At 36.9% G+C, this 18,468-nt stretch overlaps 1 protein-coding gene across 1 annotated transcript in view; it reads left to right on the forward strand.

Annotated features, from left to right (window-relative positions):
• Positions 1 to 442: 442 nt before the first annotated feature.
• The window catches only part of DSTN (destrin, actin depolymerizing factor), a 33,035-nt gene continuing 15,009 nt past the window's right edge, over positions 443 to 18,468 (forward strand). Inside the window, exon 1 of the mRNA XM_063101384.1 lies at positions 443 to 575. Within this exon, the coding sequence (XP_062957454.1) occupies positions 573 to 575 (3 nt within the window). The 5' untranslated portion in view covers positions 443 to 572. The remainder of the gene's footprint in view (positions 576 to 18,468) is intronic.

Consider the following 18,468-nt stretch of genomic DNA (forward strand, 5'->3'; position numbering starts at 1 on the left):
GCGGCGGCGTCCCCTCCGCCGCGGCCGCGCCCTTCCTTTCCTTCTCTTCCGCGTTCCCTCCTCTCCCCTCCCCTCCCCTCCCAGGCCCCAGGCCCGGCCGCGGCGCACACCTGGCCAGGTGGCTGCTCCTAAGTACGGGCAAAGGCCGCGCAGTGGGCGGGGCGTCACGTAGAGAAAGGCCACCCCACCCCGGGTTATCTCTTGCCCGCCCCTCACCGGCGACTGCTAACCCAGTCCGCCTCCTCGTTCCGGGAAGGTAAGGGAGGACCTACTCCCAAACCCTAAAGACCTGAGCGGGTGAGGGCGGGCGCCCACCTAGCCCGCCCAGACTCGGGATGGCCGCTGGGGCGGGGCGTTGCCAGGCCGGCCAGTTGCGTAGCAACGGCGGGCGGTGCGTGACGTGCGCAGGCGCGTTTTGCCCGAGGCGCGCGCCCGCCCCTTGGTAGGCTCGCGCCGCCGCCTGGGCTCCGCGCGGGGTTTCTTGGTCCCGCTGCAGTCAGTGAGGAGGAAGCTCCGCAGACTCGGCGCCCGTCGGCTTTCTCCACCGCGTCCCTGCGACCGCTGCGGCCAAGATGGTGAGTGGGAGGCAGCCCGAGGCGTGGGCTGAGGCAGCTGGGGGCAACCGGCCTCCGGGGCGCCGCGGGGTCGGGGCTGAGTGGGGTGGGCCGCGCCCCTGTCCGGGCAGGGACCCGGAGTCTCGGCAGAGGAGGGTCTTCAGGCGCCCAACGGCCCAGGGGCGGCTTACAGCTGTTGCGAGGCCGCCGCCCCCGAGCGTGGCCTCCGCGGTGCCTACTGCCCGAGCCTGGGTACGAACAGCCGGGGTCGAGCACTTCCACCCCCTGGAATTGATCCGGGATCCGCAGACCTAGCGGAGGTGGGGGAGGGTGGAATTCGGCGACCTTCCTTGTTGGCACGGATTTCTGTAAAGCTGGCGCTGAGGCGGTCGGTGACTCGTGCCCGTTTCGGCCCTTGAGTCTGCTCATCTCAATAAGGAAAATAAGGCCTTTATTGAACAACCCTGAAGGGCGGGATGATCGCTAACGAGCATGATCCTGGCATGGTTAAGAGCAGGGTGGCCTCGCAGCCGCTTTGTTTGTCGTATCTGGCAATCAGCTTCCAGCAGCACTCTCTTGTGCTTGTCAAGCTTGTTGGTGTCTCTTTTAACCCTGCCCTGCCCGATCTGTCCGTGGATGGTTAGAAATTTTCTTTTACCTGTAAACAGTCTGGCTCTGCTGGAACTCAGCGTGCAAGGTGTGGGCGTCATAGTGGGATGCTCATTTGTACAGCAAACTTAAAAGCTTTTTAAAAGGTCATTAATTACTCGAGTCACTAGAAAGTAAACTGATACTCATCACTATGTTCTAGATGATGGGCATTTTTCTTAGTTTAGGTATTTTTTCAACTGTAAACTGTCACTGTCATCTGTAAAACAGCATTCTTAACCGGACGATCAAGTGGAACGTTTTGTCATTTTCTTTAGTGTGCACGCACTGTTACCATTTTTGGTCAGTGAATTGCAGGCAAAGCCATACCAGACTTTGCTAGAAATATTACGTTGTTTTTGCATCTGCCTGCCTGGAAGCAGTTGGTACCATTTTATCTGCATACAAAACGTTTTCACTGAATAACAATTTTGGTTTTCTTAAGGTATTGTATCTTTCATAAAGATGAGGGCTGGCTCATTAGTGGAAGAAAAAGAGATTAACTGGTAGTTTTTGATGACTGAGGATGTATAATAAGGATCTGGTATTCAGTTTTTGGTTATTCTTTGGTTTAATGCTATAAACTTACAGAGAAGATCAGCATCTTAAGTCTTTTTAACCTCTTTAAGGTTTTAAATGTGTATATTACTTTATACTAAAAGACTTAGTCTAAGGGCTTTGAGTTCTGATAATTTAACACCATCAACTCTGACAAAAGTGCTTTGAAATGGACTGGAGCTCGCTCTAGGGTTTCCTGATTTGACGTTCTATTTTTCTGAGCTGCTACAGACTTTTATTTTTCTGTTTGAAAATAGGACCAAACATTTTAACTTTAGTTAAATGCTTAGTTTTAGTTAAAGCTTAACTTTCATACTTCTGTACATTCAAATAAAATGAAGGAACAGTCGTATATTTCCTGGTTCTTGGCGGAAGAGGGAGAAGTAAAAATTAAAGACGGGGAGCATTCCAAACACATTTCAAACTTGTTGGCCTTATGGAAGTCAAGAAAACCTTACTTTTACTTACTCTTGTTGAGATGCTTTCAAAGAATGAAAGTTCAGAATAGATATCAACCATTTTTAAAGATTATTCTGGTATCTAACCTTCTGAGCAAAGCGCATTTCCATTCAGTCCAGCTATTACACATATTGTGAAGATGGAGAGTTACTTTATTCCCAGATTCTAGCACTCTGTTTGAAATTGTTTAGATCTGTTGGTTAGACGCTTAGTTCCAAGTTTCTTTTCTTTCTCAAGGTTAAATTTTAATTGCTGATAGGTTTTAAATTAGCAGAATCACTTCCTGGTACTCACCAAATCTTCTAGAAGCTTGGAATAAAGCGATCTGAAACGAACTCTCAAAAGATCATCCTGGGCACTTTTAAGATGGGATTTCATGTTTTCAAACATCTCACTTTATAGTGCCAAAAAAAACCAGAAACCTACCTCCACACAAACCGCATTTACACGCCCTAAACAAAACTTGTATGTGGGTACTGGCTGTGCCAGCTTCCTAATACAAAGATTACTTACCAGCCCACCATCAAGTTCCTAGGGTTATTTGCTTAGTAGTTCTAATTGGATATAGATTGAGACATCACACGTAGACCTAGCTCCTCTTGTAACCAAGGTATGCATTTGTAGGATAGCTGTTTGGCTGTCTGAAAAGTAGCACTGTAAACCTTGTCCCTTAAACAGAGTTTGTCTTCATAATAATCTAACTCTTAACCTTACCCTGATCAGAACTCTTCTCTAACAAACTGAGCTAAAAGCAAACAACTGGTGATTAGCAAAAACACTTTTACTTATAACAACCTGCTGAAATAGGCTGGGCATGTATTCATGTGCCTATTTAACATATGAGAAAACACACTGTAAAGGATTGACTTGTAACAAATCACTTTTTCTGACTCCACAATCAAGCTTATTTAAAATAATTTAAAAATCAATTTAGAAACATTTTAAGCAGAAAAGTACACAGAATAACAGATCCCTTTGTACAAAAAAAAAAAAAATTAACTTTTTGCCATATTTCAGATTTTTATGTGACTCTTACAGCTAAACACATCTTTCTCACCCCATGCCCTTTTCTCCCCATAGATAACCACTCCTGTTTAAAGACATAATGTACTGGCTACTGAAGGAGATGACTTTATTCAGGCTGTTGCAATTAGGAGAATATTCGTTAAGGAGAAACATTTCAAAGAAAAAAGGGGACCTGGGGCCCTGAGAAAGGAAGGGGATGGGCCTTTCCTCGGAATATGCAATAGGTTGGTCCTTTTCAGTTGCCTCTTTTCCAGAACACGAAATGATGGGGCTGAATTTCTTAATCCACTGCTTTCCAGGAGCATAAGACTTAGGTAAAGTTCAACATGGTCACCTGAATTTGATATATTTCATTCTTATTGATATTTTCATACTTTTAGCTATACATATGTGCATCTGTAATAATATGTATTGCCTTAACGTGTTTTTAAAATTTATATGAATGTTGTGCTTCTTGACCCTTTTGTGGCTTTTTTTTTTTCTTAAAGCAAACTGTGGGTTTTTTGGGGAGGGGGTTGATTTTTGGTTTAGATGTAGCTCTGGATTTTTTTTTGTTTTTTCCTTTTGCAGCTGGCTGGTGCATTGTTCTTTATTTTTACAGCTGAATTATATTCCATAGTATCCTATACAGGTTTATCTGTGACTTTATTGATCGACATTTGGACATCACCCTGTTTTTTTGCTCTTTTATTTATTTGTTTTGTCTATGTAAACTGTTTTCACAGTAGGCAATTTTCATGTTATATATTACTACTCTAGCCCCATTGTGTGTCTCTCCTTGGTATATATCTAGAGTGGAAGCCTGGGGTTGAAGGACATGCCATATGTATTTTCTACTCTACTAGTTTGTTCTAGTTTGCATCTTATCATCTATAGCATATTTCTCCATTTCCTTTCACCACTTGTTATTATGATACTTAAAATCTTTGCCAGTCTGGTGGGTGTGAACTGGTTTCTCATTATTTTAATTTGCATTTCTCTGATTAGTAGTGAGTTGACTATCTTTTCATATGTTTATTGCATCTTATGTTTTTATGTACATGCTGCATCCTGTGAACCTGACATTTTGTGATACTCATTGTGTCTTCATCTAAGCTTATTTGTGGAGCTATAAAATAAATCTAGCATTAAAAAAAAATTAACAAGAACACGACTGTCAATGATAGAACCTTATACTGAGGAATAATATTCCTTTTCTCTGGCTCATAGTGTCTTTCCAGTTCTCTTAAACTGCTAAATAACAGAAGTTCAGTATACTCTCTTAATTTTAGCCACCTGCCAATTTCAGACAACTGGTAGTGGTAGAGTGTAGAGTCATTCAGGATAGAGTTTTTTCTTTGCCAAGGGCCATGGAGATTAACATCTTCCTCTTTATATTTATTCCTCTCTTCTTTTGAGGCAGTTCAGTTCATTGAGCCAAAATGTTAAAAAATAAACACTGGGGATACATGGGAGCTTTGTACTTTCTGCTCAGATTTGCTGTGAAATAAAATTTCTCTGGAAAATAAAGTTTATTAAAAGACAAACATACAAAACAAATAAACATGACTATTTTTCATAAATAGAATTGGTTTAAGTCAAAATGGTGTTTAACTTAATATACAGGAAGCCTGCATACATTTGTGTTTTTATGTTAATGTAACTTTATATTTTTTTCAGTAATAATTAAATACTTTGAGAGGAAGCATTCCACACTTGAAATCTGAAAAAAGCTTGAAATGTGAAAAAAGCTTGAAACTCTCAAAAAACTGAATTTAACATATAAATACATTGTTTTTATCTGCAGAGCAACATTTTAGTCTCTGAGTTAGTAGGCGTAGTCTCTTTATTGTACTGTTTGCTATTTGTATACATAAAATACAGAGTATAATAAATAGAAGATTGTTAAGGTTTCTTGAGCTTACTTGTAACATAATATTCCTCTCTAGATTGTCCATGAAGTCATACTCAAAGATTTACACCTAACACTTCAGAAACATTTTAACAACAATTTTTCTTCTGTCCCTGTCTCCTTGCATTGATGTTAGAAGTAAGAAGTTTTCTCTTGCAATTGTGCTTCTGAGCTATCACTTGTTCATTTTTCTTGAAATTTTACAGTGGGAAAAGTATAGACTAACATTGGGTTCATTTATTTCAGTAATACTTTGGACAAACTTGTTACATTCCTCATGAAATCTGCTGTACAAGGACCCCCATGGAGTTGAGTAGTTTTTGGTCTAGAGTGATTCGGAGCTCGTAAGATTAGTTTTCTAGTGGCTGACATTGTAATCCTTAGTGCTGCTTATTCTATTCCATAATTTGCTTTGTTACATTAAAATTGAAGAATCAATTTTTATGTAGGTTTTTTAAAAAGCAATTAAGTAAAAAATACATTAATTTTTTTTAATTAAGAATTTAATCTCTAATTGAAGTTATGAAAAGTCTGAGAACTCATTCTGTTGCAGCAAGTTGTAGACAAGCTTGCTGAAAGATAGAAACTTCAGTGGGTACCACAGCTGGAAGGTCATTTATCATTGTGTTTGTGCTTTTGGAGCACATCGAAGGAAGACTTTATTCTTTTCAGCATTTTTACATTACCTTATAGGTTGTTAGTTCTGGTTGCCTTATGTTGCTTTGCCTCCCACGGATTTGTCACCCCTTTTCCCCTGGGTGATGGAGCTGCCAAAGATTACTCAAAACCCATCTCTTCTGAGCAGTGAGAAGCCTCGAAAAGGGGTTAATCTCCCGGAACCTTCAAGATAGAGGCATTCCTTCCATTTGGGAAATTAACCACAAATTGGGGTTCTCTTCCCTCATTTATTCTCCAGACCAGGAAGTTACAGGAAGAGAATATAGGTGGAGTTTTTGCTAGGTATAGTTTAATAAGCTTAACAATAGAAGCTGGTAACATTCAGTAAGACAGACAAGGTGACATTCCATAATGCAATTTGCAACAAAACCTTGATTTTAGCAAACATTCTCTTCTTACAGCAATTTCCCAGTATCTTTACATATCAGTCAGTAACCTGTCTGTCTTGGAGCCAGCAACCTTGCTGTGTTACAATTCTTTATCTTACAACAGAGACTATAGCCTGGGGAAAATTTTGTGCCCTTTGCAAGGTCAATATTTGAAACTACAAGGCTTTGGAAAACCAGGCCCTGTGAAGTACATTTGCTTTATGCACATTCCATAGCCTTATAGAAAAGCAAAATTAATTTTCTACCCTTATTCCTAACTTGGTTTGCTTTCAGAAAATAGCCCGCTTATAAATGTAATTAGCATTTGTTTTAAAATGGTTTCATATTTTTGTTGTTGGTGGTGGCATTTTTATGTAGTAGGAGCTAAAGATAAAGCACAGGCAAATACAAGTAAGAGTCTTCCAACTTGCTCTGGAGCTATCTTTTAAGTCAATTGCTGAAGCTCAGGAGCTTTGAAGAATTCTCAAATCATTGAAGCTTTGTTGTAAGAATGTTTAATCTTTAGATTAGTGTTGTTGAATGGACATAATGTTAAGTGAAATAAGCTAGGCACAGAGAAACAAATATTGTATGATCGCATTTACATGTGGAATCTAAAAAAGTTGGACTCATAGAAGTATAGAATAAATGGTGGTCACCAAAGACTTGGGGGTGTGAGGAACTGCGAAAGGGAAGATATTGGTCAAAGGGCACAAAGTAACAGATAGGAGGAATAGTTCTGGTGTTCTATTGCACAGGGAGGTGACTATAGTTAATAATAATGTATATTCTAAAATAGCTAAAAGAGACAATTTTAAATGTTCTTACCACAAAGAAATGATAAATATTTGAAGTAATGGATATGCTAATTACTCTGATTTGATCATTCATGATGTATATATGTATCAAAATATCACTTTGTACCCCATGAATATATACAGTCATATTTGTCAATCAAAAATAAAACTAAAAGAAAATACAAGCTACATATGTACGTACTTTAAATTTTCTGGTAGCCTCATTAAAAAAGAAAAGAGAAAAAGTGAAATTTATTTAAACCAATCTTTTCAAAATATGTGAATGTTTAATCACTATGAAAATTGAGGAGAAATTTTATTCTTTTTGCATACAAATTGTTGGAAATGCAGTACATGTATTTATAGTTAAAGTACATATCAATTCAAATGCTAAATTTTCACTGGAAATATTTGATATGTATTTAGAGATAGTAAAATTTACAGTTGAAAAAGTAGATTCACATATCCAAGTTGCTCCATACATACTTACTTGTTTTCCAGTAAAAGAATTGAGAATGAATTTTTAAATTTAATTAAATGAATTAAAAATACAATTCTTTGGTCACACTAGCCACGTTTGAAGGACTCACTAAACCACATGTGGTTAATGGCTACCTTATTGGAACAGCTTTAGAGTTTGTGGATTGGCCTGTTTAATTTGTAATGGGAAGTTAGTGTGGGCACAACAGTTTAATTCTCTACATTTCTGCACATGTCTAAGAAACAGTGCTAAGATAGCATATGAATTTCTTTTATACCACTCATTAAGATGTTTTGTGAAACTAGGCTGTTGAACTCTTTTAAGATGGTTTGTATATTTCAATAGCAAGATGGCTACTATCATAGTAAGCCCGTACAGGTATTACTGAATGAATGTGAGTGAATGAGAGAGCATTCTTAATTATGATAAATGATAGATTCCCATGGAGATGGATTACTTTAATTTTTATTCCTTCTATTGCTACATACCTTTCTTTTTAATACAATAGAAATTGAGTTTTAAGTGCTGAACTAATTGGATAGGACCTCCCTTTTGTATACCACATTGCAATTTTTAATTTGACTCTTAAAATGAAAATCCTTTGAGATGGATAAGGCAGATATTATTAGAATAATACCTTTAAAATGATTCTGGCATATAGGAAATTCCTCAATAAATGCCAGTTCCTTCCTTTCCTTAAAAATGAAACAGTGGTATTTGATTCTCATTGAGGCATCCGGAACCATAGAAAAGCACTCGAAGGCCTAACAAGTGAAAGAACAAGAAGTTTGCTTGTTCTAAGTTATCTTCCATAACTTAAAGTGTCAGGCATTGTGTTACCTTATTTCATTCAGTTCTTACAGCAACCCAGTGAGGTAGGTATTACCATTCCTATTAAACTATACTGACGAGTGGTTAGAGCATGAGCTGAGTATGGCTGCTAGGATTTTTGGAATCTTGGCTCTGTCACTTACTAATTGTATGACCTTAGGTAAGTCACTGACTATTCTGTGCCTCAATATCATCATTCTTCCGCGTGGGAATGATAGTAGTACCTACCGTCACACAATATGGGTGATGCATATAACTAGTTTAAAGCAATGCTGGGCACATAAAGTGCTTATTAGTGTTGGCTATGATAATATTAAATAGTGGCAACCTTAAATCTAATTACATTTATAGTCTTTTTTCATTACTTGCTATCTGAATGGAAAAAGCGAAAATCACTTAACTCCTTGAAAAGAGATTTCTGTGTATCAAAAGGCAGTGTGCCCTTCAGGGGCCAGCTCTGGGAAGACCTCCCCAACATAACAACTCTCCCTCCAGTTACCTCTCCTCACACAGAATCACTCATTCCCTGGGCTGTCAAAGCATGGAGTTCTTGCTGCTGGTATAGCATTAATCACGTGGTATTCCTGTTTGTGCATGTTTTCTCCACCTAACTAGATATATCTTTAGAATAGTTGAAAGTTCTTATTAATTTTTGTATCCTGTATTCATCTTTATATTCTGATTACACTGGTGCGTGCTTCAGTAATTGTAAATCAAATGAAAAGGGTAGGAGGAGTGCATCAGAATATGTTCCAATAGTTTTATTATTTGTATAAACTAATTGTTACTATTTGTTTAAGCTAATTATTATTGTTTAAACCAGTGTTATTTTCCTTGGAATCATTATATATCATCAACTTCTAAATTTGATTTTCCAGGTGACTTGATTCTTGATGTAAAAATATCTTGTCTTTCACTCTTATATATTTCCTGAAGTAATTAATGGAGAATCAAACACAGTTCTGCATTGCTCTCAATGTTTAGAATAGCAATCATTTATTCAACAAATATTTGAGAGATTATTATATGCCAAAAACTGGTCCAGGCACTAGGAATGATACGGAACTGAAAAAGTCGTTTCCTCATGGAAATTAAATTCTAAAGTGGAGGAAGAGACAAAAACAAGACAAGATCATTTCAGATAGTGGTGAGTGGTATGAAGAAAATAAGTTAATCAACAGGGAGTATGAGAAGAGTTGGTTACTTTAGCTAGGATTGTTAGGGAAGGCCTCTTTTTAGGGGACATTTGACTTAAGACTTGCAGTGGCAAGAAAGAGCTAGCCGTGTGAAGCGCATTTCAGGCAGAAGAAAGTCTGTAAGTAGAAAGGTATTGAGAAGAGAATGACCGTGACATATGCCAGGGACAAAAAAAGCTTACGTGTCTAGAATTCAGTAAATAAATGGGAAATAAGGAAATGGATTGAAGGCAAGAACTAGACCAGGGAGAGTGTCAGGCCAAAGGTGAGGAGTTTGAATTTTATTATTATGCACCAGGAAGCCATTGCGTTTGTGGTGGTGGTATGATTTATCCCTATGGCTGATGTGTGGAGGTTTATAAATGAGAACAAAGACCAATTAAGAAACTATTGCTATTATTCAGGCAATAGATAGTGGTAGCTTGGATTGGAATTGGTTAGTAGTGGAGATGGTGAGAGGTGGTTAGATTGGATATATATTTTGGAGGTAGATCTGACAGGACTTACTGACAATTTGGATATGTGGCATAAGGGAAAAGAAAGACTATCAAGGATGACTCCTAAGATGTAGACCTGAGCTACTAAGTATCTGATGGTGTCATTGTGCTTGGGGACCTGTAAAAAAAGTTAAAATAAAAGTTTGGCAAAAACTGAGGTTCTTAGAACTTTAAGGAATAATAAATTGATCTAGAAGTAATACAAATCTTTAAAATATCTTAATTTTCTATGTAAGAGTAATGTATATTAATTGTAGAACATTAAGAAAAATTTAGTCATAATGGCAGTTACATGTATGCTTATTCTTTCAGTAAATAATTCTTAGGTACCGTCTAGGAATCACATACTATTGTAGGCCCTGGGGATTCAACAATATACAAGTCAAAGTCCCTGTCCCTATGAAGTATACACTCTAATCAGGGAGACTGCTAAGAAAAAAGTAAACAAATGAATAAGATACTTGCAGATTTTAATACATACTCTTATGGAAAAAGGAAATGAAAGAGTGATTATCTGGAGACTACCATATAGACTTTTCTCATATAGTTGAGTTTGTCTGTAAAACGGTGTATAACTTTATTTCCTGTGTCCTGATGTGCCAAGCGTGTCAAGATAATTCACTGGGAGAAAAGTAGAGTTTTCAACAAATGGTGCTGGGACAAATGGATTTCCATGCAAAAGAATGAATTTGGATTCCTGCTTTCACACTATATGCAAAATTTAACTCAAAGTGGATCATAGATCTAAATGTAAGAGCTGAAACTATTAAACTCCTAGAAGAAAAAAAAGGCATAAATCTTTGTGAACTTGCATTAGGCGATTTTTGTTGGCAATTTTCTTGGCATTTGTAGGCAATGACACCAAAAGTACAAGTGACAAAAGAAAAAATAGATAAATTGGACTTTATTAGAATTAAAAACTTTTGTGCATCATAGAACACCATCAAGGAAGTGAAAAGACAACCCACAGAATGGGAGAAAATATTTGGAAATCATTTATCTGACAAGGAACTTTTATGTAGAATATGCTTGTATAAAGGACTCTTGACTGAATAAAAAGACACCCTAGACATATGGGTAGAGGATTTGAGTAGACATTTCTCTAGAGATATACAAATAACTGATAAGCACATGAAAAAATGTTTATTATCATTAGCCATTAGGGAAATGCAAATCAGAACCACATTGAGACACTGCTTCATATCTCCTGGGCTGGCTATAATAAAAAGACAAATGTTGGGAAGTCTGTGAAATTGGAACCCTCATATATTGCTAGTGGGAATGTAAAATGGTGCAGCCATTTTGGAAAACAGTTCGATAATTCCTCAAAAAGTTAAACCTGTTAGCTACCTTATGGCCCAGCAATTTCACTCCTACTTTATACCCAAACAAGATGAAAACATATGTGCGCACAAAAACTTGTACATAAATGTTCATTGCAGCACTATTTATAATAGTCAAAAAGTGAAAAAAAAACCCAATGTGCTTCAACTGATGAATGGATTGATAAAATGCAGTATATCCATACAATGAATGGAATGTTATTTGGCAGTAAAAAGGAATGTAGTAATACATGCTACAACATGGGTGAGCCTTGAAAACATGCTGAGTGAAAGAAGTTAGTCACAGAAGACTACATATTGTATATTTCCATTTATATAAAATGTCTAAAATAGGCAGATCCATAGAGACAGAAAGTAAATTAGTGATTGCCCAGGGCTGGGTGGGTGGGAGTGGGAAAAAGGATTGACTGCTACTGGGTATGGGGTTTCTTTATGGAGTATTCAGAATGTTCAAATATTAGGTTGTGATGATGGATGCTCAACCTTGTAAGTGTACTAAAACCCACTAAACTTACACTTTTATTTTTTTTTGGTGGCTGGCAAGCATGGGGATCCTAACCCTTGACTTTGGTGTTACCAATACCACCCTCTAACCAAGTGAGCTAACTGGCCAGCCCTAAACTTACACTTTAAATGGGTGAATTTGATGTTATATAAAATGTATCTGTAAAAACTATTTAAAACTTTATTCTTTTTATAGATTAAACAATTTAATTTTTTTTCAATTTTTTTAATGATATCATCCATGTACACTGATATTAAATCATTCTGTGTTAAGTCCATTTAAGAAATGTTCTGTCATTTTGCACGTAAATTTTTGCCTGCGTCTGTATTATTTCTTCAAAATAGAGGCCTAGGTAAGAAATCACTGAATCAAAAAGGGTGTGTGTGTATGTATTTCTAATTTTAAAAATATGCTCATCAGAGAAAACTTGGAAAATACAGAAAACCAGAAGGAAGATAAAAATCACTTATATTCCCAGTGTTAGAAATAAAATTGTAGAATTTCTTTTTCTCTATACTGTGTTACATAATTGAGATCACACTGCACGTATAACTTTATATCTAGCTTCTTTGTTCACTTAATGTAAATCATAAATATTTCCATAAACATGATTTTAACAACTACATCAGGAACTATCCTGTCCATATACTATAATTTACTTTGCAATTCTCTTGCTTTTATTTGAGCTGTCTGGTTTTAGTATTATGTGGATTATTTCCCCAGAATAAATTCCTAGAATTAGGGTTACTGGGTAAAAGGGTTAAAGGGCATGGATTATTTTAAGGTTCTTGATATAAACGGCCAAATTGCTTTCTGAAAGGTATTAGTAACAGGGTTGCCTGTGGTGGAAGATGAATCTGGAAAAGGAGGTGAGTCAGACAATAAAGGGCTTTTTATGCTCTATTAATGTACATGGACTTTATCTTGTAGGTGCTTAGAAATTGTTAAAGGTTTTTAATTTGGGGAGTGATATGAGATTTTAAGAGTAGATGAGAGGGAATAGATGTGAAATAGACATTTAAGGAGGAATTGGTAGGGCTTAGAAACTGGGTGTGACTATGAAACAAAGATCAGCTAATCAACAACATCAAATCTGTTTCCTATTCATTGACATGCTAGCTAACCAGCCAGAGAGAACTAAGACAGTTTGTTAACTCAAGGAGAAATCTTTTACCTTTAGCTTATTGTTTGTTCAATATGCTCTTTTTCAGAGAAGAGTAGAATATTTTTTATATTGTTGTCTTTGAAGTGAAAGACTAGATGTTAGTATATTTTTTCCGTTCAGGATAATTTCCATAAAATAAAATTCACCCTTTCTAGTGTAAGTTCTGCAACTTTTGGCAAATGTATACAGTTGTGTAACTACTACCACAATCAAAATATAGAATAGTTCCTTCACCCTAATAAAATTCCCACGTGTTAGTCCCCCTCTCACCCCAACAAACACTGATCTGTATATTCCCTATAGTTTCACCTTTGCAACAATGTCGTATAAATTGAATGGGTACAGTTATACACATTGAGTCTGGCTTCTCTTCACTTAGCATAGGACATTAGTGTTTCAGCAGTTTGTTCCTTTTTATTGCTGAGTAGTACTCCATTTTCCAGTGGAGGGTATATTTTAGTTGTTTCCTGTTTTAGTGAAGGAAGAGGCAGAATATTGTAAAGATTTTCTTTCTTTTTCTAATATTGATAAATCCCTGAAACAGTCATTCTCTATATCTTGGATAAAACTACTAATAGACACATACATCTTATTATTAAGTAGTACATTTTACAGTTTTTCAACTGCAGAATCAACTGCTATTTAATAAGGCTGTGGGTTGTAGAAATTTTGAAATGTGTCGATGTGTTTTATGGGATATTGATTTCTTAAAGGTCATGCTCTCTGCATGTTGATTAAATTATACTTTAACGTTTCTTAAGTAGCATTTATCCTGAAATTAAGTGATGCTTACATATTAAACATTTTTAAAAATAAAAAGTACATATCCACAAGTTTTGAAACAGAAATACTATGTAGAGAACTTTTATTGATTGAGTAAGCAGCAGCTTCACAATTCTCACAATTCTGGATAGATGGGGAATTGTGTGTGTGTGTGTGTGTGTGTGTGTGTGTGTGTGTGTGTGTGTGTGTGTGTGTGTGTGTGTGTGTGTGTGTGTTGGGCAAGGGGAATTGATAAAGACACTGAGATCTTGCTTTTAAGGAGCACAGTCTAGTAAGGGATTCAACTAGACAGTTAATCGCAGTACTAAATAGTACGATAGAAATAATTGTGTTCTGTTAGTACATGAAAGGATCATGTAACTTAGATTAGAGGTGGTCATTGGGGAGCTAAGTTGGAGTTGCCTTCCCAGAAGAGGTGATGTCTGAGCTGAACCCTGAAGGATTTGGGTAACCAAGTGAAGAGGAGGAAGGTAAAGCCCTGCAAGAGAACATGGTGCATTCAGGGAATCACAGAGAGTTGTACACAACCGGAATTCAAGGATACATGTCCAGGAGAAGTGGGAGAGCAGGCTAGAGAGGTAGGGCTTACAGGGCTTGGCACGGCATGCTAAGGAGCCTGGATTTTATCCTGAAGGAAACTGGAAACCATAGGGAAAAAAGAGTAATGGCATGGGACTATTTGCCAGTGTGCTTACCATTCCTAGGTTGCTTGTCCCTCTCCCTTCCCATTTTTCTATCAAGTGTTTTTTGGGGGGTGGGGAGTGGGGAATATGTATTTCTTTGTCAGGCTTATAAAACTCCTTATTGTTTCTACCCTTCCTTTCTGACTTCCTGTCCCAGTTGGGGTGGGAAACCCATTAAAAAACCTTGTTAGGATTGTCTATAAAATAAGATTGCATACAATCTGAGTGAGATTAGTTTTAGCAACTGGACTTTATTATATCTAATCAACTTTGGCTGTTGAGATTATTTTTCTGACTTGTGTTAAAGTTGGTTGGTTTGTTTTCCCTTTCCCCTTCCTTTTGGTGGGGAAGGGAGGTTGTTCTTAGAGTATAGTTACTGAATTAATTTTTTCCCCACTAAGCAAGGTGTAACCATGAAATTGTTTTAGTGGAACTCTTTAAACATTGATACATAGCAAGTAGAATTGCTGTTTGGTGTACATAGGCTATCATCTCAAGGACATTGTCTGTACTTTGCTATAAGGTGAACGAGGATTTCTATAATTGGAAATTTAACATGATACACCTTGGTTTTCTGAAATGAACCAGTGTATTAAGGTAGAGAGTTAACCTGGAACATTTTCTGGATCACTGAATAGCGTATGTAAGTGACTGTACAAATTAGAGAATGGTGCTCCTGCCGGATAATGCAGCCTCGGGAGACAAGCAGACGGCACTCTGCCAAATAGTTGTAGGCATATAACTTGGCTAGTGGAACATGAACTTGAATTCAGCTCTGTCTTGCCCCCATGGCCAAACACTCTTAAGCAAAGCATAGTCTGTAAAACTACATGCAGCAGCTCTAGACATTTTGAATTTATCAAGAGATTGGGGATTTGCTCTGTGTTTACATGACTAATATATATTGGGAAGGGACAGACTTTAGGACAAAACCTTTCAGCTCACCCCATAGACCCCCGTTTTCATCAGTGTAGATTTTGATTTGTGACTGCAGGTGATAGTTGTGCCTAGGAGAACAGTAGGAGGTAGTGTAATTGAATCTTACAGCGTTAAGAGGACTGTTATATTTCTCTTTGCTGTTGCATATCTTTTCTATTTAACCACTTAATATTAATGGGAAGAAAGAAGAGATATATATCAAATGTTAGGTTTGTTTTTTAATTTATAGTTCTGGTTATCAGAGAACAAATAGAAATTACTGTTTCAAATATCAGTTTTAGGTTGTCTGGATTTCTTTATTCATATCGTTTTGTTGCCCAATGGCTTCAATAAAAGTTGGCCACATTAGTAACTAGAAAAAGTTGAAGAAGTTCTAACCGGATTTTCTGGTTAATGATAGTGAGTCTTTGCTTACTGAATGATACCATTACCAGGTATTGCAGGTGCTTTACATGTGTTGTCTTATCAGTACTCTTGAATTAGCAGTATCATAATTCACATTTTACAGATGATGAAATTGAGACTAATAGAAGTTAGCTAACTTGCTCAAGTTATAAGATTTGAATAAGTCTGATTCAACTCTGTAGTATGCTTTCTCCTCTGGTTAAAAAGGTCTTCTAAGGTTAAATGTTCCAAATTCTGTTTATGAGAAGGAGAACACAGGCAGTTTTTAAAAAAATTTAGTGTCTTGCTTTCTCAACTTATTTAAAAACCATATTCCCAGTTAACTGTAAAATTCATCTGGAATAGCCCAATGTATAATATTACATAAAATGAAGTTGTCTTTATTGTTACTATATAAACCATATATTTTAAATTCATTATTTCAGTTCTTCTCCAATAGCCAGGGCTTTTTTCTCAAGGAATAAAAAAACTTTTGGTATGCCATCAGTAAGAATAAGTCTTTGCTCAAAGTCAGGCCTCTACTATGAAACTTTATGACTGTTCTTCATTTTGGTTGTTTTCAACTCTTCCAAATTAACACTTTGAAAAAAAGTCTGTCTATCTGAATTTCTCCCAAGATTGCCTCCTTGCCCCAAGAAGTAGTTGGCCGTAATTATTAAAGTAAACTAGAGTTGAAATCTTTGCCCTTGGAGGAATTATTCTGTCATTGCATTAGTACTTTTATAATAACTTAAGTTCCTGACAACATGAATCATCAGTAAAGCTAAATAATATATTGTTTTCCAAGGAAGAAAACTAAATAATACATTTTATAAATTTGTTTACCCATAACATGCTATTTTAGTATTGAGAGTTAATTTTATGTTACTTTATGTTAAATTATTTAAAATTAAATTAAAAATTTAGTGCCTGAATTTATTAACCATATTTCAGATGCTCAGTAGCCACTAGTGGTAGTGGCTACCATATGAAAGGTCTTCAAAAAGTTTATGGGAAAGATCCATGTTATCTTTCAATTCCATTTTTCCATGAACTTTTTGAAGTACCCTGGTATTAGTGCAGGAAAGGAACATTTCCATTAGAAAGTTCTGTTGGACAGCATGGCTGTCTAGAACAGTGGGACTAAGCACTTAGTAATTCATGGTCAGGGTGGTAGTGGGAAGAGTGTCTTAGCATTCATTGATGTATGGTCACCTATTTTTCTCATTTCAGTATGGTGACCAGGCCAGAAAGATCTACTGTTTACTCTCTCCAGTGAATAAACTCCGTAATTCCCAGGGTGGGGTGGGGGTGAGGGTGAGGGTCAGAGTGAGAAGGGTGGCAGCAGCAGGGTGGGGTTCAGCAGAGGATCTAGGGGTCTAAGTATTGCTCAAACTAATTTCACTCTTTCTTACATATTTGCACTTACACATTTTTTTCTGTTCTCCTTATTCTGGTGGGTTATGTTCTTTTTTTCCCTTAATCCCCTTTTTATACCTTCAGTGGAGTTTTGGTAGGGAGGTCAATTAGATGTATGCATTCAGCTCCCCATTGTAACACAGGACCTGTGAGGCCCTTACCCACTTCTGTGTAGAAATGTGCCTGAAGCATTTGTCACTTTCATTTTACTTGTTTCAACATTATTGTTTAGAGGCATCAGTTGTAGTAGCCAGAAGCCCACATAGTTCGTTGTGAGGCATTGTTGTTTCTCGTAGCCCTTGTGCAAGGCATGGTATAAATAAAGGAGAACCATGAACTGTCCAACTCCTTTAAGTAGGAAGAAGTAGGTAGGTTGAGAAAGGAAGTAATGACTGTTTTCTGCCAGTTTGTAAATTTGGAATTGTATTTGTCTGCTATGCAATATTCTGCTTTAAAATATTTCAGACTCTCTTAGCTCACAAAAATACTTTAAAAAAATTAATAATTTTCTTAGTTGGTTAAAATAGCTTTCATCCCTGTTTTCTCTAATGAGGATTGGGTTTAAGTGTGTAGTTGGCATTAATTATGGAGCCAAGGTCAGGTGTCCTACTTGAGTTTAGTAGTATAGAAGTAGACCACCATTTCTGATATTTTGGTTTAGGATGGATTGCTATAAGTCATCATTGCATTTAGTTTTTGGACTAGTTCAGTTTACAGATATCAAATCTGAAAAACTTGATGCTCAAGTTTCAAAGATTACCACTCTGATTCTAGAATTGAGGGAATTGGTGATTTAAATTGTGTTCTGTCATTTGCAGCTTTAAAATACCTAGTGTTCCATATTCTCTGTAGCATATTTTCCTCCCTGTGTGAGTAGTGACGTGATTTAAAGAAACATACACTGAGTGAATCTTGGATATGAAGGCAGTTCCTCACTGGGAAGGGTAGGGGAGTTGGAAGGATAGGGAGAGATTGACCAATGGATACAAAATTACAGCTAGATAGGAGGAGTAAATGCTAGTGTTCTATAGCACTGTAGGGTGACTATAGTTAAAAATAACATTGCATAATTTCAAATAGCTAGAAGAGAGGATTCTGAATGTTCCCAAAACAAAGCAATGATAAATATTTGAAGTGATGGATGTGTTAATTACCCTGATTTGATCATTACACATTGTATTGTACATTTATCCAAATATTTTATTGTACCCTGTAAATATGTGCAATTATTATGTATCAGTTAAACATAAAAAAATAAAGGCA

Source organism: Cynocephalus volans, chromosome 1, assembly GCF_027409185.1.
Source record: "Cynocephalus volans isolate mCynVol1 chromosome 1, mCynVol1.pri, whole genome shotgun sequence".
Lineage (NCBI taxonomy): Eukaryota > Metazoa > Chordata > Mammalia > Dermoptera > Cynocephalidae > Cynocephalus > Cynocephalus volans.